The sequence below is a fragment of the Felis catus genome, chromosome B2, assembly GCF_018350175.1.
Source record: "Felis catus isolate Fca126 chromosome B2, F.catus_Fca126_mat1.0, whole genome shotgun sequence".
Taxonomy (NCBI): Eukaryota; Metazoa; Chordata; class Mammalia; order Carnivora; family Felidae; genus Felis; species Felis catus.
This window is the reverse complement of record NC_058372.1, coordinates 151,216,104-151,241,245: the sequence shown is the minus strand read 5'-3', so window position 1 is coordinate 151,241,245 and position 25,142 is coordinate 151,216,104. Positions and strand designations below refer to the sequence as shown.

At 42.2% G+C, this 25,142-nt stretch overlaps 2 protein-coding genes across 11 annotated transcripts in view; one reads left to right on the top strand and one right to left on the bottom strand.

Moving 5' to 3' along the window:
* ERMARD (ER membrane associated RNA degradation) overlaps positions 1–4,862 on the bottom strand; it is a 44,537-nt gene extending 39,675 nt beyond the window's left edge. For 7 of the 10 annotated variants that reach the window (XM_019831529.3, XM_019831527.3, XM_023254617.2 and 4 more), the window contains exons 1-4: positions 4,490–4,855; positions 3,411–3,487; positions 1,462–1,630; positions 809–948 (exon numbers count right to left, since the gene is read on the bottom strand). In XM_019831529.3, the coding sequence (XP_019687088.3) occupies positions 809–948; positions 1,462–1,630; positions 3,411–3,482 (381 nt within the window). In that variant the 5' untranslated portion in view covers positions 3,483–3,487; positions 4,490–4,855. Of the gene's footprint in view, positions 1–808; positions 949–1,461; positions 1,631–3,410; positions 3,488–4,333; positions 4,462–4,489 lie in introns of those variants that run through there. The other 3 variants (XM_019831530.3, XM_019831525.3, XM_019831528.3) reach the window with 3 other exon arrangements.
* A 25-nt stretch (positions 4,863–4,887) lies between these two features.
* On the top strand, positions 4,888–23,251 carry DYNLT2 (dynein light chain Tctex-type 2). The gene is made up of 4 exons (XM_023254623.2): positions 4,888–5,157; positions 17,890–18,096; positions 20,499–20,657; positions 22,985–23,251. The coding sequence occupies exons 1-4, from the start codon at positions 4,903–4,905 to the stop codon at positions 23,093–23,095; spliced, it is 732 nt and encodes a 243-aa protein (XP_023110391.2). The 5' UTR covers positions 4,888–4,902; the 3' UTR covers positions 23,096–23,251.
* The last annotated feature ends 1,891 nt before the right edge of the window (positions 23,252–25,142 follow it).

The window sequence follows — 25,142 nt, the reverse complement described above, 5'->3', positions numbered from 1 at the left end:
AAAAAAAAAAATTAAAAAAAAAAAAAAAGTTACATGCAGATTTTCAACTGGACAGGGGGTGACCACCCCTACGCCCGTGCTGTTCAAGACTCAACTACAATAATATCTAAAAGATCAAAAAAATGTTTAATACGTTAGAAGGTTTTCAAAAGCTTTTTCTTCACTTAAATGTTTATCGAAAGCAATAAATCTGTCATAAAAAGTCAAATATCTTGACCTAAACCTTATTTCCTATTTTGATTAGCTCTTAAAAAAAACAAAAACAAAACCTGTCCCTTAAGAGCCAAGAAAAGGGGAGAAGCAGTGACCCATCTACTCCACATCAGAAAACTCTAAGTATTTTAGAACTAGACCTTGTAGAGCTACTGCTCTGTTGTGGACGTTTAATGTGCCAGCTGGAATGGCTGGTTTGAACCAACCAAGAAACCAACCCAAACTGTGTGGCCCCAAACTACCCCTCCCCCCTTTGATTCAGCCTCAACAAACCAAGCATCCCCACCCCATTTCCTTGTCCCAGTCTCAACAACACCTGTCTGTCCACAAGGTCTTTTGTTCTGGAGCGGTCCATTCTCGTCTGTCCCAGGACCAGCACCCATGTGCCTAACTACCTCCCCAGCCCCCAATACGGATAATGCATCCAAAAACTTTCTTTGTTCACAGGATGTGCTTCTCAGCTCAGGCCAAGTTTTCCCTTTTCACAGGTGGAGGCTAGAGGATGAGGGGACCCCTTTAAAGTTAGCAGGTAATGAGGGCCTCTAAGTAGACTCTGTGAAGTCTTCTATTTCTAAAGACTGTTTGTAAGCCAAACCTCTGGAAAAGCTGTCCACTGCAGCCACGGTGTATAACAGATTTCAAACTGCTCCTTGGTCAGAGATAACAAATGTGAGTGGACGGCCTCACACACAGGGCCCAGCAGCCTCACACTTCCTGGGTAATCCAGACTCTGGGCTTCAAGGAGAAGAAAACAAGTGTTAGTATCACAGCTTCACGTTCTGTGATGAAAATGCCTAAATCATCGGGGCGCCTGGGTGGCTCCGTTGGTTAAGTGTCCGACTCCTGATTTCAGCTCAGGCCACGCTCTCACAATACAGGCGTTCGAGCCCCACCTCGGGCTGAACGCTCATGGCGTGGAACCTACTTGGGATTCTCTCTCCCCCCTCTCTCTGCCCCTACTCTTTTCTCTCTCAAAATAAATAAATAACCTTAAAAAATTAAAAAAGAAAATGCCTAAATCATCAAAGAAAAAACGTTTTTATTATGAAGTTTCCACAAAATCAACAACCAGTTTATAATTAAACTTACAATAAAGATACTCAGTTGTTGCTGGAAATAAGTTACATAGCACTTATCTGATAATAAAAGAAAAATACACTGTCAGTAGGGTTTAGGGAAATTTTACAGGCAAGACACATTCAATGGAACAGTACGGACAGATGCCTGGGGCACAGAGAACATACAGACCTGATTGTGTATAAATCACGCAGTCTGTGATTGTCTTCCAGCATACTTCACCCCTCTGAGTTACAATGCTATTGATATCACAAGTTTCTCTGACTTCAAACCCAAATTTGCAGATCATATCATAGACTGAGGGAGAAAGACAAGTGGCAATAGGATCTTCTAATAGCATCTGAAATACAAAGAAGACATTATTTAACAAGTAAAAATGGAATAATATCAATTATATATTCAAGTCACGAGGAAATCCTATTCTATATCCAGGTATAGCTACTGTTAACATACTTTCTGGCTATGGTGAGAGCTGTATCATTAAACATGATTAAATATTTTTTTAATGTTTATTCTTTCAGAGAGAGAGAGAGAGAGAGAGAGAGCGAGCACACGCACGTGAGCAAGGGAGGGGCAGAAAGAGAGGGAGACAGAGAATCCGAAGCAGGCTCCAGGCTCGGAGCTGTCAGCGCAGAGCCCGACGCGTGGTTCGAAGTCACAGACCATGCCATCATGACCTGAGCCTGAGCCGAAGCCAAAGCTGAAGCCGGACACTTAACCAACTGAGCCACCCAAGCACCCCAAAATGTGATTAAATACTAATTAAAGATAGTTTACATACATGTTTTCAAATAAATGTTGAAGGTTTGAAATTATTAATAATATTTAAGACATGAGTTTACAAAGCTCAGCACATCTGCCTTCCTATACTATCTCACAGCTATCAAAATGAGCAATTTTTTTCAATGGGGAATGGAAAGGCAGAAAATCAAGCATAATGAACTAAATCACAAGTAAAAAGCTTGCCTCTGACTCTTTATATGGTGTAAAAAGCAGCAAACCATACTGGTTTTCCATGAGGGATCAAATAAAACCAAAATCCTCAGCATTATCCCCACATTACACTAACATCATTCTATAAACCTGCAAAGGAGTCACACTCTGAGGCTAAAATTATCCTGGGGTCTTTATTTGATGCATCAAGTTAAGGGGTGTCTGTCCTAACATCAGGGATTAAGCCCTGGCATGCCCTACACTGGACGCCGGCCCCTATCCAGTGTCGCCCGTTCACCCCTCCTGCTCCCCAGTTTCACCTCCCACTCTCAGCCCCACCTGTCAACCCATCTTCCACAGGCCCTAGCAATTCGGGTATCGCCCAAGAAACGTGCACCAAATAACCAGTGATGCCATGACCCTACACACCACACTCTACTCAGTCAATGAGGGATGACAGGCGCCGCAAGACAGGACCAAGAGGGGACCTGCTCCCACAGCCTGGGTCTTCCTGTCCACTTTCTGTTCCTTTGAGCTTCTCCGAGGCAGTGGCAGCGCCTCCTGCTCCAGCAGCTGGGTCCGGTCTGAGGTTCTCCCGTCGCTGCGGGCCCAGCTGCATCACCGTTCCCCCAGCAGACCACCACCACCTGTCCAGTATCTGCTCGTCAAAGGTCCGCTTCCCAGAATTGCCAGACCCTCCAAGTAGCTGAGAGGCACCCCCTCTTCCTTAGAGATCCAAGCTTCACTAGGTGGGACCTTCCTCCCAGCTCCCAAGTTTTAAAATTCCAACACTTCCCTTAGTTCTCAGAGTGCAACAGGTAGTGACTGCTTCCCGTGGTTACCACCTCCACAATTCTTTTAGAGATCTCTCTTTATTCTTTTTATAACAATTCTATACCTTGTTAACTCTTTATTAAATACTCTTAGTTCAAAAACTAGTGTGGTTTGTCACCTAAATGATACGGAAATAAAACCCTAAAGAATTACTTTCGTATGAAAAAGGACTCCTTGCATTTTTAAAAAGCATTTGAAATATAAAGGAATGAGCTATAAAGTTCTGGAGTGACAAGTAGCAGACAAATATTTTTGCACAAGAGCCCATCTACTCCACCGCTGCAGGCCCTGGATGGCAACAGAAGTCTTAAGAAATATCTTCTCTTCTGGCTGTAGTCACCCGATCAACGTACCTGCCCCAGACTGTCGTATCCTACAGCACCAAGGTCAGGTCTTCTACGAGTCGTACCCCCAGGACACAGCATGGCCCCTGAGCACCGCAAACGTACACAAACAGTTAACTGAACGAGGGCTCATCCTACGTGGAGTCTACCTGGGCTTTCATCTTCAAGTTCCTACAACCTTCAGCTTTTGGGAATAACAATATCCTACCCCCTACCAAGACACAATTATAGAAGTTGGCTTTTATGTTAACTTTCAAGCACATACTCTCTTGTACAGTTAAGGACCTCACGTTAATTAAGAAACAAAAATCCCACTTCAAATCAAGAAATATTACATGCTGCCATATTTTGTCACTTGTGACAATTAAATACATTTTCCTGTATATTACAGTTACAAACAAGCCTGTCCTCCCATTAGAAGCCAGAAACCCTGCATGTGTGCGTGTGCATGCACCCATACCATTACTCTTGGAAACATCAGTGTCTTGTCCAGAGCAAGTATGGGGTAGCGCAAATGGCCTATGCTCAGGGGCTAGAAAGACTTAAATTTGGATTCTTCCTTACTCGTTGTCCCTCTTGCCTTGAAAACGTTAGTATTCTGGGCCTCCGTTGTAACTGTAAATGGTGCAGGGTATTATCATCTTCTGCGCTGCAGTAATTAGAGATAATACTCGAAAAGCGTCTAGCACATTGTACTCAAAAAGTAGCTATCGCTAAAAGTGATGATAGATGTTTTATATTTCACTGCAGGAGGGCAGAAAACAAAACCCTGTGGAGCAACCCCATACAATCCGTGCTACAGCCATTGTGACCTTTGTGATTTATTTAATGTCACCAAACGGCCTAAAAACGTGGAATTTCAATTTCAAGTATCCACTGCAAGGGTAATTACTACACAGCGCTTCCCATATTACTTCGTGCACTACACAAACCTCCTTTAGGGCATGGAGACCAGTCTGAACACACACAAGTTATGGGCGTGTGCTGCCTGCACGACCCTGGCTCCGGGCATCCATAAAAACGTGGCTGTTGCTGACTCGGAGCCTGTGAGTCCCCGCGCGCGAGCAGAATACAACATTATTTCTTACACTATCTACTCGCGAATTTCAGCCTGGGACCTGCAAGGTGCGGGGAACTGCGCCCCTGAAACAACTGGGGGTCAAGGCGGCGCTCAGAAGAACGAGGGCAAGGGGTGCGTCTTCGGGGTCAGAGTCGGGTGCCCGTCTTCTGTCTGGTCGCGGACGAGGGCCGGGCAAGGCCGACCTGCTTCCGCGGCGGCGCGCGCGCAGACCCGCCGGAACCCCGGGGACGCCGGCCGAGGGCGCGCCCCGCCACGGCCCACTCAGCCAGATGGGTACCGCCGACGCTGGACCTCCTCCTGCCCGCACCGCGGCGGGCACCGGGCACGCCCACAGCGCGCTCGGGGGCGCACCTGCACCGCACCTCCCCCCGCCCCGCTCCTCCTCCAGGACTTCCGGCTCCTGTCGGCCGGCGCCGCCAGATGACGCTCGCCTCTCCACGCCCCTCCCTCCCGGCCGCACTTCCGGCTGGCGCGAAGCAGGCGCGCGACTTGAGCTCTCGCGGGACGCGGCCTAGGCGCTTGGGAAGGGCGGAGGCGGGTCGCTGGGCGTGGTGGCGAGCGGGCGGCATGGAGAAGGGCGGTCACGGCGGGAAGTCGGCGGCCGTCCCGGCCCCTCACTTGCAGCCGCCGCAGCCTCGGAAGGAGAGGAGGCCCAGCATGTTCGAGAAGGAGGCAGTGAGTGCGGGGACGGCGGGGCTGCGCCGACCCCCGCTGGGGCTCTGAGTGCGGTGGCCGGCGGCGCGGGTGTCGGGAGCGGCCGTCTCCCTCCACGCTCCGCTGGACGCCTGATGGCGGGGTGGTTAGTGCCACGCTCAGACCAGGGCCGTTGTCCGGCCGGGCACGTGTGTGTGCGCGCTGCCTGGAAGGAAGGAAACGTGGCGCGTGTGCCAAGCACACGACTACATGTTTTGAGTTTTAAGAAAAAGCAGCAGGCTCAGTATTTGAGGGACATACGGGAGGAAAAAAAGTTAAATTGAAAATATTCTGCCCATTAATTTCTAGTCTGGAATTAATGGAAGATGCCATTCGAGTGTATTGGTGGAATAACACCGGGATTTCTGGAAGACCGTAGTCCGAGTACCATCACTGTAATCGAGACTCCCATCTTGTATTGAGACCCAAAGTGAAAAGAACATTTACAGTACAAAACTGTAATGACCGAGCCGAGACTGGAACCTATGTCCTGGGACTGCTGGTCTACTTGTGTAACGGTTTCTTCTACTTCGTCGGAGCCGAAATGGACAGGAGGCAGGAGAGACGTGATTGCAAAGATTCTTCCTTAGTGAAGGGATAAGATGATAGAAGGAAAACCGAATCAGAAGACCCATATTATATATAAGGAAGAAATGGTAGAGGTGTGAGTTTTCAGCACGTTAGAATCTGTCATTTTCAAACCACACACGCATGCTGTATCCCCAAGGGGATCGTTGCAGTTGGAAGTCACTGTGAAGGATACAGTGTAGTTGTACCCCTTGAGTATATTGTGGGGGGAAAGATGGCAGTTACTCTAGAGAAGCATTCTCTTAATAGAAAAGAACAAAATGCAGATTTTGTTTTGGGGAGGTGTAGGGAGCTAATAATACCTCTTTTTTTCCAACTGACACGTAACACAGGCTGCAAATAAAACAGATTTCTGATGAAGGACTTCTACTTGCAGCCAACATGGAATTACTCCTACCAGAAACTACTGATAATAGCACAAGATGTATGAAACAGTGGTTTTACCATTGATGGGATGTAAAACAAGACAGGATCCTGATCTCTGGGGGGGGGGGGGAGAAACAGGAACAGTGAACCCCAAGATTACCCCTGACTGCTTGATGAGGGATTGCAGCCCACACCTGTGGAGAGGTCTTGCTTAGCTGAGAAGGATTTGGGAGCCAGGGTAGATAAAGCTGGTATGAGTGCAGAGCAGAGTATTGAAGAGGAATGAGCTGTACAAACAGCCCCAAGGATCTGCAAAGGATTTTCCTCAAGTCTTCAGCTTAGTGCATCAGTGCATCTGGTAAGGAAGCCACCTGTGGCCAGAGAAAGCCACCAAAGGGAGCAGAAAAAAAATCCTTGCACTCCCACAAAATCATTTGTTTTCCCCCCAGTAAGCGTGGAAAACCATAGGGCATTGGTTAGAGTGCCGAGAAGTGTATTGTCTCAGTACTGGGGGAAGAAATAGCACTAGACTCCGAGATTTTTCTAGGCTGGTCTATCAGAGCTCAAAAGCAAACCTCCAGAGAATTAAACTGTTTCTGTTACTACATGCTAGAAAAAAGCTCAGAGAACTCAAAGGAATGCAGAAGTACACACCAAAAATGAGGGTGAAATTTACAGGATCTTGTGTCCAATAAAATATTTGCAGACTCTCAAAGAAACAGGAAAATACAACCTAAAGTGAGAGGAAACAGTAAGAACACTCAGAAATGACAAACGGCAAAGACAGAATTAATATAAAAGATCTCTAAAGTAGTTACTGTGAAAAAATTACTGTATTAGTTTTTGTCAAATTGAAACAGTTATATAATATTCATATTATAAAACAGTTAATGCATTCTGTATGTACAAAAATGTACAGAAAAAATTGAGTATGTGAAATCCAAATGAAACCCTACAGTTGAAAAATAACAATGTCAGAGATGTAGAATACACTGAATGGAAATAGATTGGACACTGCAGAAGAGAGGATTGGTGAACCTAAAGACAGCAATAGAAAGAAGGCCTGAAGAAAATATATTAGGAGACAGAATGAGATGTGGGGAAATTTCTGATACAAAATATATATATATATATAATCAGAAATTGACAAACTTAATGAAAACTATAAACCCACAAATCCAAGAAACTCAGTGAACTTCAAGCACAAGAAACATAGAAGAAAATTATGCTGAGACATGTAGTAGTCAAACTGCTTAAAATCAATGATTTTAAGCAATGGAGAAAATCAGAAAACTCTAAGTACTGAAGAATGATGAAATGAAAATAGGTTTTTCACCAGAAACAATGCAAGCCAGAACACTGAAGCATCTTTCATTACTTTAAAGTGTCTTTAAAGTTGAAAGAACCATCAACCTTGAATTCTATACCCAGTGAAAATATTTTTCAAAAACAGAGGCAAAATAATGGTTTTTTCAGGTATATGAAAATGAAAAATTCACCAACAGACCTATGCGATCTGATATGTGAAAGGAAATCCTTCAGGCAAAAGGAATATGATAAGAGATGTAAATATCTAGATGAAAGAATAGAAAACACTGAGAGTGGTAAATATGTAGGTAAATATATTTTTTTCAGTATTACTGTGGGGAGCCTGGGTGGCTCAGTTGGCCAAGAGTCAGACTTTGGCTCAGGCTGTGATCTCACAGTTCGTGAATCTGAGCCCCATGTCAGACTCTGCTGTCAGCGCAGAGCCCACTTCAGATCCTCTGTCCTCCTCTCTGCCGCTCCCCTGCTTGCATGTGCTCATGCACTCTCCCTCTCTCCAAAAATAAGCAGTTTTTTTTAAAAAAGATTACTGGCTGATTAAATCCAGAATAACATATTTTGGGGCTTGTGCCCCCAAAACTTTTTTTATAGAAGTAAAATACATGACAATTCTAGCACAAAGACCAGAGAGTTGGCAGGAGGGGGCATATTCCATTGTAGGACTCTTGCTGTATGTGAAGTGGCATAATATGACTTGAAAGTAGACTGATAGGGGTGCCTGGGTGGCTCAGTCGGTTGGGCGTCTGACTTCGGCTCAGGTCATGATCTCACGGTCCGTGAGTTTGAGCCCTGCGTCGGGCTCTGTGCTGACAGCTCAGAGCCTGGAGCCTGCTTCAGATTCTGTGTCTCCCTCTCTCTCTGACCCTCCCCCGTTCATGCTCTGTCTCTCTCTGTCTCAAAAATAAATAAACATTAAAAAAAATTTAAAAAAAAAGAAAGTAGACTGATAAAGATACATACTATCAAGCCTAAAACTACCACTGGGAAACAATAAAGTTACTAGGCCAACAGATAACAGGTGAATCATGAAAGATACTTAAAGGAAAGCCTAAAAAATAAAAAGAACAGGGGCACCTGGCTAGCTCAGTTGGTAGAGTATGTGACTCTTGATCTTGAGGTTGTAAGTTTGAGCCCCATGTTGGGTGTAGAGATTACTTAAAATCTTTACAAAAATAAAAGCAAAGCAAGGATTAAACATAACCATGATAATTACATTAAGTGTAAATGTTATAAATACCCCAATTAAAATTCAGATTACTTATGAAAGCAAGATGAAACTATATATTGTCTACATGAAACACTAAAGAAAGGATGGGAAAAGATATACCATGTGAAGACTAATAGAATACTGGAGTACATATATTAGTATCAAACAAAATACATATCTAACAATATTATAAGAGATAAAGGGAATCATTTCATAATGTTGAAAAGTCAATTCATCAGAAAGGCCTAACAGTCTTAAGGTTTTTTTGCACCTAAAGTCAAAGCTTTGAAATACAGGAAACAAGAATTTCATGTATCCTTACAGAAATTGACATCCATAATTACGGATGGAAATTTCAATATAAGTATCTCTATCAATAATTGATGGAACAAATAGACAAAAACTAATAAAGATATAAAAGAATATAAAGGAACAATAATAACTTGTATTAGTGCACTTTAATCACATACTCCATGCAACCTCAGCTGAGTAAATGTTTTTTAGAAGTGCACATGAGGGGCACCTGGTTAGCTCAGTGAGCTCAGCAACCGACTTCAGCTCAGGTCATGACCTCATGGTTCCTGAATTTGAACCCCACATGGGGCTCCACACCGGGAGTGTGGAGTCTGCTTGGGGTTCTTCCTCTCTCCTCTCTCTGCCCCTTTTCCACTCAAACTTTCTCTCAAAATAAAGAGTGTGCATGAAACATCACTAAGAATATCTCCTGGGACAGGAAACAATTCCCAATAACTTTAAAAGGATTCAGGTAACACAAAGTATTTTGACCAAGATAACAAAGTATCTTTGACCATAATGGAATAAATCAGAAATCGTTAACAGAAAGGTATATTGAAAAATGTAAATTGTCTGAAAATTAAATGACACACTTCTGAATAACCCAGGGTAAAAGAAAACGAAAGAAAATATTTTCAACTGAATGAAAATACAACATTTCAAAAACTGTAGGGTGTACCTATAGCAGTACTTGGGGAAATTTGTAGCCCTAAATACCTATATTAGAAAAATTTCAAGTCTAAACTCAAAGTAAACAAAAGTAAGGAGGTAATAAAAAGTGAAAGTTGGGGGCGCCTGGGTGGCGCAGTCGGTTAAGCGTCCGACTTCAGCCAGGTCACCATCTTGCGGTCCGGGAGTTCAAGCCCCGCGTCAGGCTCTGGGCTGATGGCTCAGAGCCTGGAGCCTGTTTCCAATTCTGTGTCTCCCTCTCTTTCTGCCCCTCCCCCGTTCATGCTCTGTCTCTCTCTGTCCCAAAAATAAATAAACGTTGAAAAAAAAAATTTTTTTTTAAAGTGAAAGTTGATGAAATAGCAAACTGAAAACAAGAAGATTAGTGAAACCAAAAATATTTTGGAAAGATCAATAAACTTGATAAACCTCCAGCCTAAAAGTTGACAAACAACAGCCTATAGGACAAATCTAGCTTGCTACCTAATTTTGTACAGCCTATGAGCTAAGAATGGCTTGTATATTTTTAAAAGGTAATTTTAAAAGGATAGATGGAGATGGGGGATGCAGAGGAGGAAAGGGGACAGTTGGAAGAAGAGAAACAGTGGCAACTACCACAGCTGGCCCACAATGCATAAATATTTACTAGCTGGCGAGAGAGAGAAAGTTTGCCAACCCTTGCTGAAGCCAGACTAATCAGGAAAAGAAAATAAAAAGACCAATTCTCAATACCAGGAATGAAAAAGAAGAATCACTACAGACCCGATAAACATTTTAAAAAGATCATAAATACCAAAAACATCTATGATCCTAATTTCAACAACTTGGATAAAATGCACAAATTCCTTGGAAGACACAAATATGAGTTGAACTGTGTTCCCCTAGGATTCATATGTTAAAGCCCTAATCCCCAGTACCTCAGGATGTGAGGGTATATGGAGATGGGGCCTTTAAAGAGCTAACTAAGTTAAATTGAGACTGTTAGGGTATGCCCTAATCCAGTCTCACTTGTGTCCTTTTGAGAAAAGGAGATTAGGGCACAGATACATAGGGCAAAGCGTGCACAGCAGAATAACTGTGTGGGGAGGCAGCAAGACAGCAGCCATCTGCAAGAGAGAGGCCATAGGAGAAACCAATCCTGCTGGCAATTTGATCTTGCATTTCCAGCCTCCAGAATTGTGCGCCAATAAATTTCTGTTGTTTAAGCTACCTGGTCTGTGGTATTTTGTTATGGCAGGTCTAGCAAACTGATATATAGACAAACTACTGTAGCTCACTCTAGAAATAATAGATACCCTGAATAGTCCCTATATCTATTAAAGAAAGTGACTATGTTGTTTAAAACCTTTCCATAAAGAAAACTCCAGGCCCACATGGCTTTTATGGTGAGTTTTTGCCAAATATTCTAGTGTTCTGGAAAAATGAAGAGAAGGGAATTCTTCCCAATTCATCCTATGAGGCCAGCATTTACCTTGCTGTCAAAACCAGAATAATAACAAGAAAACAAACCAATATTCCTCATGAACATAGATGCAAAAATTCTTAACAAAACCCTGGCAAATTAAATACAACAACATAGAAGAAAGACAAAATATATATATTGTACCTAATACAGGAGCCCCTAAGTACATAAAGCAAATACTAACAGACATAAAGGGAGAAATAGCAATACAATAGCGTTAGGAGACTTTAGCACCCCACTTACATCAATGGGTAGATTATTCAGACAAAAAGTAAGAAAACATCAGCCTTAAATGATGTATTAGACCAGATGGACTTAACAGATATGTACAGAACATTCCATCCAGAAGCAGAATACACATTCTTCTCAAGTACATGTGGAACATTCTCCAGGACCTATCACATGTTAGGCCACAAAATAAATCTTCATAAATTTAAGGAGACTAAAATATGAAGCATTGTTACCGACCACAATGGTATGGAACTAGAAGTCAATTATAAGAAGAAAACAAAAACTCACAATACATGAGGATTAAAAATATTCTAGGGAACAACGAATGTGTCAATGTAAAAATCAAAAGAGAAGTTTAAAAATTCCATGTGACAAATGAAAATGGAAATACAACATACTAAAATTTATAGACTGCAACAAACACATTTCCAAGAGGGAGTTTCATAACAAATGCCTATATCAAAAAACAAAGATCTCAAATAAGCAATCCAGCTGTATACTTCAAGGACTGGAAAAAGACCCAAAGTTAGTAGAAATGAGGAAATATTTGAGCAGAAGTAAATGGAGACTAAAAGGACAACAGAAAAGATCAGTGAAATTAAGAAGTTGTTCTTTGAAAAGATAAAATTGAGAAACCTTTATCTAGATTCACCAAGAAATAAAGGGAGAGGGCTCAAAATCAGAATGAAAGAGGAGACATTTCAACTGTTACCACAGAAATACAAAGGATCATAAGAGATTACTACCAGTATTACTACCAGATGCCAACAACTTGACAACCCAGGAAAAAATGGATAAATTCCTAAAATTTAAAAATCCAAACAGAGCAATTACTAGTAAGGAGATTGAATCAGTAAACCAAACAAACAAAAGTCCAGGGCCAGTCCCAACAAACAAACAAAAGTCCAGGGCCAGATGGCTTCACTAATGAATTCTAAACATTCAAAGAAGAATGAATAGCAATATCCTCAAATGCTTCAAAAGAATAAAAGAGGAGGAACACATCCAAACTAATTTCATGAGACCACATTACCCTGATACCAAAACTACACAAGGATACCACAGAAGACTACAGGCCAATAAACATGATGAATGTTAGATGCAAAAATCCTCAACAAAATACTAGCAAACTAAATTTTACAATATATTAAAAGGATCATACACCATGATCAAGTGGGATTTGTTCCAGAGATGCAAAGGTGGTTCAAAACCCCCAACAGTACAAGTTAGTGCATTAGCAAAATGAAGGATAAAAATCTTAACATCTCAATAGATAACAGTAAAAGCAGTGAGTAAAACTCAATCTCCACTTATCATAAAAACACTCAACAAAGTGGTTATGGAGGGAACATACCTCATCATAACAAAGGTCATATCTGACAAGCTCACAGTGAACATGATGCTCAATGGTGAAAACCTAAAAGCTTTTCCTCTAAGTCCAAGAATAAAATAAGGACACCCACTCTCACCACTTTTCTTCAACATTGTATTGGAAATCCTAGCCCGAGAAATTAGGAGAAAGAAGGAAAAGGCAACCAAATTAGGAAAGGAAAAAGTAAAACTGTCACTATTTGTGTATGACATGATATTATAAACCCTAAGGACTCCTTCAAACAACTGTTAGAACTAATAAACAAATTTAGTAAAATTGCAGGATACAAAATCAATGTACAAAAAATTGATTGCATTTCTATACACAAACTATCAGAAAGAAATTAAGAACACAATCCCATTTACAACTGCATAAAAGACAATAAAATATCTAGGGCTAGATTTAACCAAGGAGGTGAAAGTCCTCTACAGTGAAAACTATAGGACACTGATGAAAGGAATTGAAGAAGACACAAATAAATGGAAAGATATTCAATGTTCATGAATTGAAAGAATTAATATTAAATTGTACATACTACAGAAAGCAATCTACAGATTCAGTGCAATCCCTAATAAAATTCCAATGGCATTTTTCATAGAATAAGTAATCCCAAATTTTATATGGAATCACAAAAAACCTTAAATATCCAAAGCAATATGGAGAAAGAAGAACAAAGCTGGAAGCATCTCACTTTCTGATTTCAAACTGTGTTATGAAGCTATAACAAAACAGTATGGCACTGGCGTAAACAGACACATAAGCCAATAGAACGGAATAGAGTCCAGAAATAAACACACACATTTATGGTGAATTAATTTATAACAAAGGAGGGGCACCTGGGTGGCTCAGTCAGTTAAGTGTCTGACTTCGGCTCAGGCCATGATCTCACAGTTTGTGAGTTCGAGCCCCGCATCAAGCTCTGTGCTGACAGCTAAGAGGCCTGCTTCAGATTCTGTGTCTCCCTCTCTCTCTGCCCCTCCCCCATTCACACTCTGTCTCTCAAAAATAAATAAACATTAAAAAAATAATAATTATAACAAAGGAGCCAAGAATATATAATGGGGAAAGGACAGTCTTTTCAATAGTTGGTGTTGGGAAAACTGGACCACTATCCTACATGTACACAAAAATAAACTCAAAATAGATTAAGACCTGAAACCATAAAACTACAAAAAGAAAACATAGGCAGTAAACTCCTTGACATCAGTCTTGGTGATGATTTTTTGATCTAACTCCAAAAGCAAAGGCAACAAAGCAAAAATAAAAAGGTGGGGCTACAGCAAACTAAAAAGTTTATGCACAGCAAAGGAAATCAAGAAAATGAAAAAGCAACCTACTGAATGGGAGAGATTATTTGCAAATCATATATCTGATAAGGTTTAGTGTCCAAAATATATAAAGAACTCATTAAACTGAACAGCAAATAAATCTAGCAATTGAATTAAAAAATGGCCAGAAGATCTGCATAGGTATTGTCCAAAGAAGACATATAGATGGCCAATAAGTACATGAAACAATGCTCAAAATCCCTAGTTATCAGGAAAATGCACATCAAAAGCACAGTGAGATGTTACCTCACCCCTTAGATTGACTATTGTCAAAAAGACAAGAGATAACAAGTGTTGGCAAGGATGTGGAGAAAAGGGTTCCAACAAGTGTTGGCAAGGATGTGGAGAAAAGAAGAGGGTTCTCTTGCACTGTTGGTAAGAATGTAAATTGGTACTGCCACTATGCAAAACAGTGTTGAGTTTCCTCAAAAAATTAAAAGTAGAACTACCATACAATTCAGCAATTCCATTTCTGGGTATTTGTCCAAAGAAAATGAAAACACTAATTTTAAAAGATATATGCATTCCTATATTTATTGCAGCATTATTTACAATAGTCAACATATAAAAACAACCTAAATATATATATCAGCCATAAAAAAAGAATGAGACCTTGCCATTTGCAATAATACGTGTGGACCTTGAGAGCATTAGGCTAAGTGAAATAAGTCGGACAAATACTGAATGATCTCACTATATGTGAAATCTAAAAATAAAAATGGGTGAAGAGCGTCAAAGGTACAAATATCCTATAAAAGATGATGATGATGATGATGATGATGATGATGATGATAATGATGATGGTATATTAAGTTTAAGCGAGGTTTTTTCCAGGAATTCAAGGTTGGTTAAATATTCAAAAATCATATAACCATATTAACAAACTATTAATGATGAAAAATAGGCCGGCAAATGGTAACCTTTCTACTCAAATTAAATCAGCTGACCCAAGTAGTCACGGCACAGCTGGACAATGACATATGTCTAAGATGATGGCCTGTCTCTACGAAATATATGCGGTGGTGAGACAGGTGATGTGTACTTGTTATAATCAGATGTGAAGAGAAGAGCTGGAAGACTACACTAAACTAAAAAAGAAAAGGTTCTTTCTCTCGCCAACTGCCCAGTCAGATAAACCCCCTCAAAGGGGCGCAGAAAGGGAAGTGTTGCTCCAGTGCCAGTTTCAGCCACATATAGAAGCATCAGTGGTAGAGAATAAATACTCTCTCACAATACTCGTAGGATTGTGATTTTTAATATATACATTTTTTTTCTAATTTTTTTTCAACGTTTATTTATTTTTGGGACAGAGAGAGACAGAGCATGAACGGGGGAGGGGCAGAGAGAGAGGGAGACACAGAATCGGAAACAGGCTCCAGGCTCTGAGCCATCAGCCCAGAGCCCGACGCGGGGCTCGAACTCCCGGACCGCGAGATTATGACCTGGCTGAAGTCGGTCGCTTAACTGACTGCGCCACCCAGGCGCCCCTAATATATACATTTTAAACTATTGGCCTCTGCGGTAAGATATGAAAAGGAGGAGGGAGGATAGAAATATGTAGACCTGTATTATATATTTAGAAAAATCTAGAAGTAATAAACATTAAAATAAATAAAAGGTTAATAGCTGGGTGCAGCAGTAATTCTACATTAAAACAATTCCTAAAACCATAAAATGTGTTTTTAAGTCACCTTAAAGGCTCATCAAAAGAACACCAAAATAATAAATGCTTCAGAATAAATTGAAAGATTTGTGTTAACATAAAAAAATTCCGGGAAGTAAAAATTCTTTTTTAAAAAAAGTTTATTTTGAGAGACAGGAAGAGAGAGAGCAAGATCAGGGGAGGGGCAGAAAGAGAGGGAGAAAGAGAGAACCCCAGGCAGGTTCCATGCTGTCAGCACAGGGCCCCACGTTGGGCTTAATCTCACGAACTGTGAGATCATGACTTGAGCAGAAACCAAGTCAGGAGCTTAACCGACTGAGCCCCTCGGGTGCCCAGGAAATACAGATTCTTACAGAAATGTCAAAGCAAACCATGTGCCTGGTTAGAAAAGTGATTATAAATCTATGGAGTTGTTTAGTTAACATTATTTGTTAAAAACATTGTAAAGTGTAAAGTTATTACCTTCATCCAGGCCCTGATCTCCCTGTAATCCACTCACCACACCACCAGAATGACCTTTTAAAACTGTGATTTAGAACATATCACTTGCTCGCTTAAATTTTTCCAGCGGCTTCTCACTGTTCTGAGAATAAAATCCAAAGCCCTTACCACATTCTATTCAGTGCTGCACAACTTACTCCTTGGTTGCCTTCCTAGCTTCGTTGTGTCACCACTCTGCCTCGTTCAGAACACTTGAGATACACCGAGCACAAACCTGCTCTTAGAGCACACTAAGTTTTTGCCTTGAAGCCTCTGTCCTGTCTATTTCCTGTTCTCTTGGGGCTGAGGGGCCTTCTCTGATCATTCAGTCTAAATAGACTTTCACAGGAGTTTCTGCCAAGTCATGTGATTTTATAGCAATTGCCACTATTTAAGTTAGCTTGTTTTCCTAAATACTTTTTTTTATTATTTTTTATTTATTATTATTATTTTTTTAATGTTTATTTATTTTTGAGACAGAGACAGAGCATTAATGGGGGATCAGAGGATCAGAGAGAGAGGGAGACACAGAATCCAAAGCAGCTCCAGGCTCTGAGCTGTCAGCACAGAGCCTGACGCGGGGCTTGAACTCACAGACCATGAGATCTTGACCTGAGCTGAAGTCGGAAGCTCAACCGACTGAGCCACCCAGGCGCCCCTCCTAAATACTTCTTAGTTGTCAATCAGCCCTCCTCTCCACTAGACGGATAACTCCATAAATGCAGATGCCTTGACTATGAATTAACACAAGCAGAACAATTAATTCCTAGCTATTTCAATAAGGCTCACCCCTGTAACTTCAGAGCCTCGGACATTTCTCTGGACCATATTAGGCACCAAATAAATATTTCTTTAAGGAGTGTTGAATGTCACAGAATGAATGTTGGAAAAGCATAGAATAACGTATGTACCAAATCAATACATTCTTTTCAGCTTAAGATTTATGTAATGTTATGTTATGTAAATATGCAAATGATTTATGTAAATAATAGTATCAATTAGTCAAAGACGACTAAATAAAATTAAAATAATTAAAATTATAAGGAGACAGGGCGCCTGGGTGGCGCAGTCGGTTAAGCGTCCGACTTCAGCCAGGTTACGATCTCACGGTCCGTGAGTTCGAGCCCCGCCTCAGGCTCTGGGCTGATGGTTCGGAGCCTGGAGCCTGTTTCCGATTCTGTGTCTCCCTCTCTCTCTGGCCCTCCCCCGTTCATGCTCTGTCTCTCTCTGTCCCAAAAATAAATAAAAAACGTTGAAAAAAAAAATTTAAAAAAAAAAAAAAAAATAAAATAAAATTATAAGGAGACAATAAAGGATAATATTTTCATAACTTCGGGGTAGAAAACTTGAGTTTTCTTTACATGACTGTCTCCTAGCCACCCAGTTGCCCTCTCTGCAGCCTGTCTTCTTTCCAGGTCTTTGTATCTTCCATGGATATTTTAAATATATGTATGCAAATTTGTGTTCGTATGTGTTTGTGTTTATAGATAAATAGAGGGATGACAGCTAGCTAGCTAGATTCTTTTTTCTCTCTCCCTTTTACCAAATCGATAGCCAGGAGCGAATTAGTAAATGTACGATTTAACAACCTCTTAATCACGGAAGTCAGAATGGATTTCCAAAGTCTGTGTCAGCTTTGTCCCATTGCACTAGGGTTCTTAAATCTAAAATTTCATTTTACAATTTAAGAAATAATCTTTCTCTCTTCTTCTCCCCCCCTCTTTTCAGTATGCGCAAATTTTGAGAGAAAGACTGAGAGAATCATTTCATGATGTTCAGTATGTAGAGCCTCCATTTGATGATTCAATTGCTGATTTAGGTAAAGAATGGAAGAGTGCCCTGGCAAAATTAAAGTTTGCTAATTCATATAGAATGGAGCCATTGAAAAAATTCCAAGCTCATTCCGTGGAAACTAAAGTCCAGCAGATATTAAAGGTAGGTTGATGAGTACATATGATAGCAATATCTAAGCTTCGGAGGTTTGATAAACTGTGTTAAGCTTTATGACCGTTTATTTACCCTCACTGACTTTTTGTAGCATTTATCTCTGAAAATATGAAAGTACTTTTATTCATACTCAAGAATCTTCACATCGATGCTATGAGCTAGATTTAAAGGAAATATTCTTTTGTTATTTCATTCAACTCCTAATTATCCATAAATTATTTATCCCTTACATTCCACGTTTGCCCGTATTTGGAGGAATGAGTTAAATAAAACACACTGTGTATGTGTGGAAAGTTGGTTCCTGTGTACTAACACGTCTAAGGACAGGCAGCCGCCAATGATGCATAGGTTTTCTTCTTTAAACTTGCTGGAATCTAAAGTTCTTTTAAGACAGTTGTTTGAAACTCAGGCACTTGTTCCCAGACTAGTCCAAAATAGCTGCTTCAATGTAACGAACTGAATACTGTATTACTAACATGAAGACCAATGTTATTTATACTAGTATTGGTATCTGAAGGCTGCATGGTTCAGATGAAGATAATTCCTTCATCGCTTTTCATAACAAAGGACAAAATTATTTTTTTTTTACTTACAGAAAGTTTGAGGGACCAGTTTTTCTGAATCCCGTTTTGATCTGTGATATCTAGTTCTGGGCACCAGGCCCCCAGGCATCTTCTGATGGCCGGATTCCCCCGTGGGATTCCACCAAGCCTGATTCTACCCCAGATCCATTACTTGTTTCATTACTTCCCTCCAGTTTACAAGGTACATTCCTTCAGTAACAACTGATGTGAGCTAGCTGTTGGGAAGAAAGCATCTAATTTATTTTGTATAAATATTTAGTACTCCTTTAATCATAGCAAAATTAATTCTTTAAGTGAATTAACTTTTATTGATACAGAAGAATATTTAGGAGGCCTACTCTAACCTCCCTCCACTACTATAGTCAGGTACATTTCTAACCTAAACTAATAACTGTCGGATGATATTTGGCAATGATATTATGGCTCATGGCTTCGGGAAATAGAGAAATTCAACTCAATTTGATACATTAAAATAAGTATTGATTACCTTCTTCTCCTGTCTAATTAACAGCAAGTATTTGTGACATGAAAGTATACGTTATCACGTGTCCCTTGGTTGGCCTTACTACATAGACTAAGTTCAGACTTACTGATTTCAAATTGTATTTACATAGGATAATTTGCAGAATTGCACTGAGCATCATGGGGCCTAAAACAGCTGATTGGATATGTAGGTGGACGACTAGGGGTCATAAAGAGGCCAGGGATTTTCCCTTGGGTTCATGGAAAATTCAACATAGTTCTACATGCAGAAATAATAGTGTTTCCTGATGGAGCTTGCGGGCATCTTCCTATAGCAAGCACTCATTACAGTCATTACTTGTTAAATAACAGCATCTGGGGAGGCGAAGCCCGAGGTCTGTTGGGCAGATTCAGAAGAGAGAATGGACGTTGCGAAGCGTTTGAAGGATGGAGCCACAGCCAAATGCCTGAGGGAAATGAATGCTTCTACACCCAGTTTTAGGTCCAGCAGCATTCTAGAAGGGACTCAAAACTCTTTGTTTTTACTTGCCTATACGATTAGCTGGTAGGAGCTCATCTGTTATGGCGGGACCCAGAACTGTGGTTAATTCATTGGTCTGAATCAGTCGGTCAAAGTCAGTCAAAGACGCCTGCAGTCTGCTCACTAGGTGGTCCAGTCTGCTTCCGGTTTGTAGGAACGCCTCATGCTTCATGGCGCACATCTGTCTCCCCAGCTGTGATGAATCCACAGCAGACATGGCCAGAAGCTTTCCATCTCCTCAGTGCTCGCCGGGAGTCCACAGAGAAGCCATGGGGAAAGGGTTGGAGAGGCGGCTTCGATTCAGGAAGACTGCGAAGGACAGGATCACAGAGAACAGGCCGTGGGGGATGGAGATCACAGCCAATGGGCCACGGAGGATGGGATCACAGGGTACAGGCTCTGGTCCAGGACACCCACGCCTTAGGAAAACTAAAGTCTGGATTTTCACAAACATGTAAATTATAGAAAGATTTCCTTTGTCTACCCTAAGAATTCCCAGAAGCATTCTTTTAAAATTCCCCTGTGTCTCCCTGCTGTCTGATGGGGTGATCCAGTGAAGGAAAACTTACAGCCCGAGGGTTGGTGATGGAGAGCAATTGAATGTAATTAAAAACCAAAATAAATTTTATTCAACATTGTTATTGAAATAAACTGGTAAGCACAACATTCATTTCATATCATTTGGTTAGGAATGCATGTATTTTTTTAAAGGTATATGTATTTTTTAGATACATGTTTTCTTGAATTTTTATGTAGAAGATACTTGGCTTGAAGATTAAAATATTTCTTCTATTTTTTTGAAGGAAAGTCTTAAAGATGTCAAATATGATGATAAAGTCTTCTCTCATTTGTCACTTGAATTAGCAGACCGCATATTGTCAGCAGTGAAAGAATTTGGGTACCACCGTTACAAGTTCATTATAAAAGTATTATTTATTCAAAAGACCGGTCAGGCCATAAATGTAAGTACTATAGTGATCCAGCATCTATCAGTTAGAGCTCTAAGGTCTCCTCTGTGGTGATGCCTGTCTCCAAGGCACTTTAAGACTCCGAGGTGCCTCTCTAAGAAGGATAATTGTGTTAACTATCTCTTCCTTCACTGCATATTATTTGAAAAGTACTAACCCAGCAATGGCAATTTTCTACTGATAATTTACAAAATTGTATGGCTATCCTGTTCCTTGATCATACCCAATTTGACCATTTAATGTCATTTGATAATTAGCCAGTAAGTTTATTTTGAGCACTAATGGGTGTGAGGTACTGAGAAAAAGACAGAGAATGAGACATGGTCCATGATTATGATTCTCAGGGAGTTTTCACTGCACTCAAGGAAAGAAAGCAATGCAGATGGGAGTTTAAGAATGGAATAGTGTACGAGGTGCCTGGGGGGCTCAGTCGGTTGAGCATCCGACTTCGGCTCAGGTCATGATCTCTTGGTTCGTGGGTTCAAGCTCCAGGTCGGGCTCTGTGCCGACGCCTCAGAGCCCGGAGCCCGCTTTGGATTCTGTGTCTCCTTCTCTCTCTGCCCCTCCCCCGCTTGTGCTCTGTCTCTCTCTGTCTCTCAAAAATAAATAAATGTAAAAAAATTGTTAAAAAAATTTAAAAAAGGAAATGAAAGAGTGTGGACGGGGGAGCATATAGGTGCCAGAGTCCAGTTGGCCTAGGTATGAACCCTGGCGGTGACAATCACAGCCCGTGGCCTGGGCTCTTCATCTATGAAATGGGGGTGATACACCTGCTGGCTGGAGCTGCTCTGAGGATTACACGAGACGGGCCATGTTACCGTCCTCAACCCGGTCTCCAGTGCAGAGCCCTCGGTAATCAGCAAGGCCGTTGTGCTCAGTTACGAATGCAAACGCACACCTCTAGGCCACGTGAGAGTGAATGTGTGGCAGCTGGGCACCTGACGTGCACCGCGGGCGGGGGAAGTGTATCCGGAAGCAGGGCAGGGGGGTTTTGGCCACACAAGAGTCAGCAAGACAGACGTGGTCCTGGCTCCCGGCCAGAAGAGAACAACACCACACACTCCTAGAGGGTGATAGGTGCTCCCGAGAGAAAATTAAGGTAGGACACTTTGATAGAATGGCAGAGCGGCCGCTGGGGTTGTCTGGAGACGGGGAAGTCCCCCTAAAATCTGAATGACAAGAGAAAACCGGCTGTGCCAGAGACCCGGAAGAAGAACTTGCAAGCGGAGAAAACGTGAGTGTGAAGACGCTAAGGCAGGGGGACCTCCGTGTGCTTGGTTAATAACCTGTGTGCTCGCGGTACGTTTCGGTGGTGGGGTCCAGCGTGACGTGTATCAGCACCACACAACACACCGCCCCGGGTTTAGCCTAACACGGCAGCTGTTTGTTTGCTCGTCATTCTGCGGAGCAGCCCCGCCGCCGTACCGGGTTTTCCTGCTGGTCTCCCCGACGCCCTGGCAGCTCCCTGGCGACTCTGCTGGTCTCCCGACACCCTGCCCCCGGTCCCTTTGCTGGGCCGTGGGTACAAGCTCATCCTCGCGTCTGCCGGCCGGCGCTGGCTATTGGTTGGGGCACCTGGGATCTCCGGCACGGGAGCCACCGCCGTCCAGTGGACTGAGCGGGTTTCCTTACGTGGACGTCGCCTCACAGGGCTCTGAGAAGGCTGGAGCAGAAGACCTCTGGAGACTGGGCTGCCAAGTCACCCATCACATTCTTTTGCTCAGGGCAGGTCCCAAGGCGCACTCGTACTCAAGGGGTGGGGAAATAGACTCACCCTCTGGGAGAAGACACAAAAGGTTTGTGGCCGTTTAGAGCCGCCATGGAAAAGCAGGCTGTAGTCAAATTGTGTGTGGCTTTGTAAGCGAAGCAAAGGATTTAGAATTTTCTCCAGCAGCCAGCTGGTATAAGCAGCGCCATTTCTTTATTTCAAAACAAGGTTCTGACAGACTTTCACTGGAAGATATTGTAAGGATGGAAAGGAACGTTCTGTATCACGGGCTATGACACAGCAGAGAAGTAGTGTATGCAGAAGGCTTAGACCCGGTTTTCAGGGGCTCCCGCTCTTGCCCCGGACACTCAGACGCTCGCTGCTGAGGTCGAGTCTCTGTGTCAGATAGGACTGGCTCCAGGAAGAAGAGGGGGCCCAGGAAGCATCACTATGAAGTCTTCAGGAAAGGGGAGATTGGACACACTACTTTTTAAATATCACTTTCTAAGATACTTACGCATCTTAAAAAAATATATCAAACTTGTATAGACTTAAAAAACGTTTCTTAACGTGTTCAGTCTAAGGTTGATCTTTTGCAATCGGTCTGTCCCAGGTTGCCAGCAGATGGATCTGGGATGTGGCATGGGACAGCTGGGTTGCTGCGAAACATGAAACGGAAACGTACGTGGCCTTGGCCCTGGTGTTTGCTCTTTATTGTGAGTAGGGAGTGTTTACTCCTCAACTTTGCAGAGACACAGGACATCTGTAGATCTGTGAACCTCACAGTAGACGTTGATTCCCTGCACTTTGGCCTCCGGTTGAAGCTTCATTGTATCATTTTAACAGCAAACAAGTAAAAGCTGGATTGTTTTTACCTTTATAATTTACTAGTTATCATATTTATTAACGCTCTGTTACCCCCAAAGTACGAAAGTATGAGTGAGTGACACATAGAGATAGATAGATATGAATATATAAGTGCTTAGAGTGGATTCTAAGATAGGGAAATTATCATTCTTGTTAGATTTAAGACAATCAGAATTTGCTAGAGGAAATTATGACACAACTTAGTAAAGCGTCAATTAAATGTTAAAATCGATTTTGGAAAACTTCTAAAGGCAGATGTACTTTTGAATGGTATTTTAATATGTTGTATGCCTTCTTTTGAAAGGAATTACCAAGTTTGAAAGAAAGACACTTTCTATAATGTAATTATACACTTTCTAATAATGTAGTTAGCACATCCCTAGCCAATCAAAATGCTTAAAATGTGTGGGTGTTCTATTTGTTAGTCTGTTAATTAAGCGCTTTTTAGATGCGGGAAGTGAAACACGTAACCCAATTGTTTATTTTAAAAAGAGAGAGAGAGGCACCAGGTGGCTCAGTTGGTTGAGCGCTTGACTCTCAATTTTGGCTCAGGTCATGATCTCACAGTCAGGAGACTGAGCCCCATGTCGGGCTCCGCACTGAGCGTGGAGCCTGCTTGGGATTCTCCCTCTCTCCCCCTCTGCCCCTCCTCTGGTTCTCTCTCTCTCTCTAAAAGATGAAAATTTTCTTTTCCAGGCACTGGACCAGGGATCCAGTTTCTTCTGTGTTTCTCCTCTCCCCCTAGACTTTTCTGTACATTTGTTTAACTGGGTATAATTTAATCATGTTCTTATCTGTGACCAGATGGGTCAAATTCACTCCTCGGGACAGGGGCTGTATCCCCCTTTGCTGAAGCACCCAGCTACATGAAAAGAGTGGATACAACTATAAATCAGGGCTCGTCCGGCAGGAAGCAGGGGTGGGCTTGGAGCAGGCAACCGAAAATGTCTGTGATCATACGAGTTTACGAGTGATAATCAGAACATGAAAAACGGTGTCAAACTTAACGGATGGTGAAAATACCCAGTAGTTAGTTTGAATAATCCAAAGGCTGGAAGATAGAAAGGTAGAGGAGAGTTTTCTTTTCACTTATGATGACCCGGGACTAAGAGTTCCATGCTACGCAGCATAAACGTGATAGTTGTCACCCAAAGAATCTTCAGGACAGGAGTTCTGAGTTGTGAACCTTGGACACAGAAGAAGTTAGTAATGAGAAGCCTATGTAACCGCTCGTGTTGTGCAACGTACCTTCCTGATGAACTTGCAGGATAAATTCATTGTAAAATATGCCGCCTCATCACACTGTTTGTAAAACGACGATTACACCTTCCTCCTAAGGTCAGTGTGTGGATTAAGTGAGGTAATAAATAACCAAGAGCCTACGCCCAGCGCTTGACAGCTCTGGAGACCATTACCTGCTTTCGCCATCTGGTTGGACATCTCAGAATCACCCGCAGCTTTTCTCGTTCTCTTCCCTTCTCCCGACCCCCGTACGTATTCAGTCGTTAAATTCCACCGACTCTAATTTTTTGAAGTGACTCAGACTCAGCGCCGTGGCTCGTCCGGGCCCCCAGTTCTCCCGCATCTATCCCAGCGCCCCTTTCTTCCACGCACTCATTTGTCAGAGGCTCTGTTCCACCGCACCCCGCGTCCACCGTGTCCCGGCACCGTGTGAGGTGCGGGGTGTGGAGCAGGGCCCTCACCAGACCCCAGGGCACGGGCGGCCTGTGAGAAACGAGTGTGCCTCCGGGAAGGCAGCAGGCGTCCCCCAGGGCGGACCCGGGAGCACACGCTTCGCCTCACGCACAAGACTGGTGATGTCGCCATCTGGATGTCACCCCCTGGGCCGGGTCCCCTCAGTCTCCTGAGGTTTAATGGAGTCCGGGTGCCTGTAAACCTCTCTG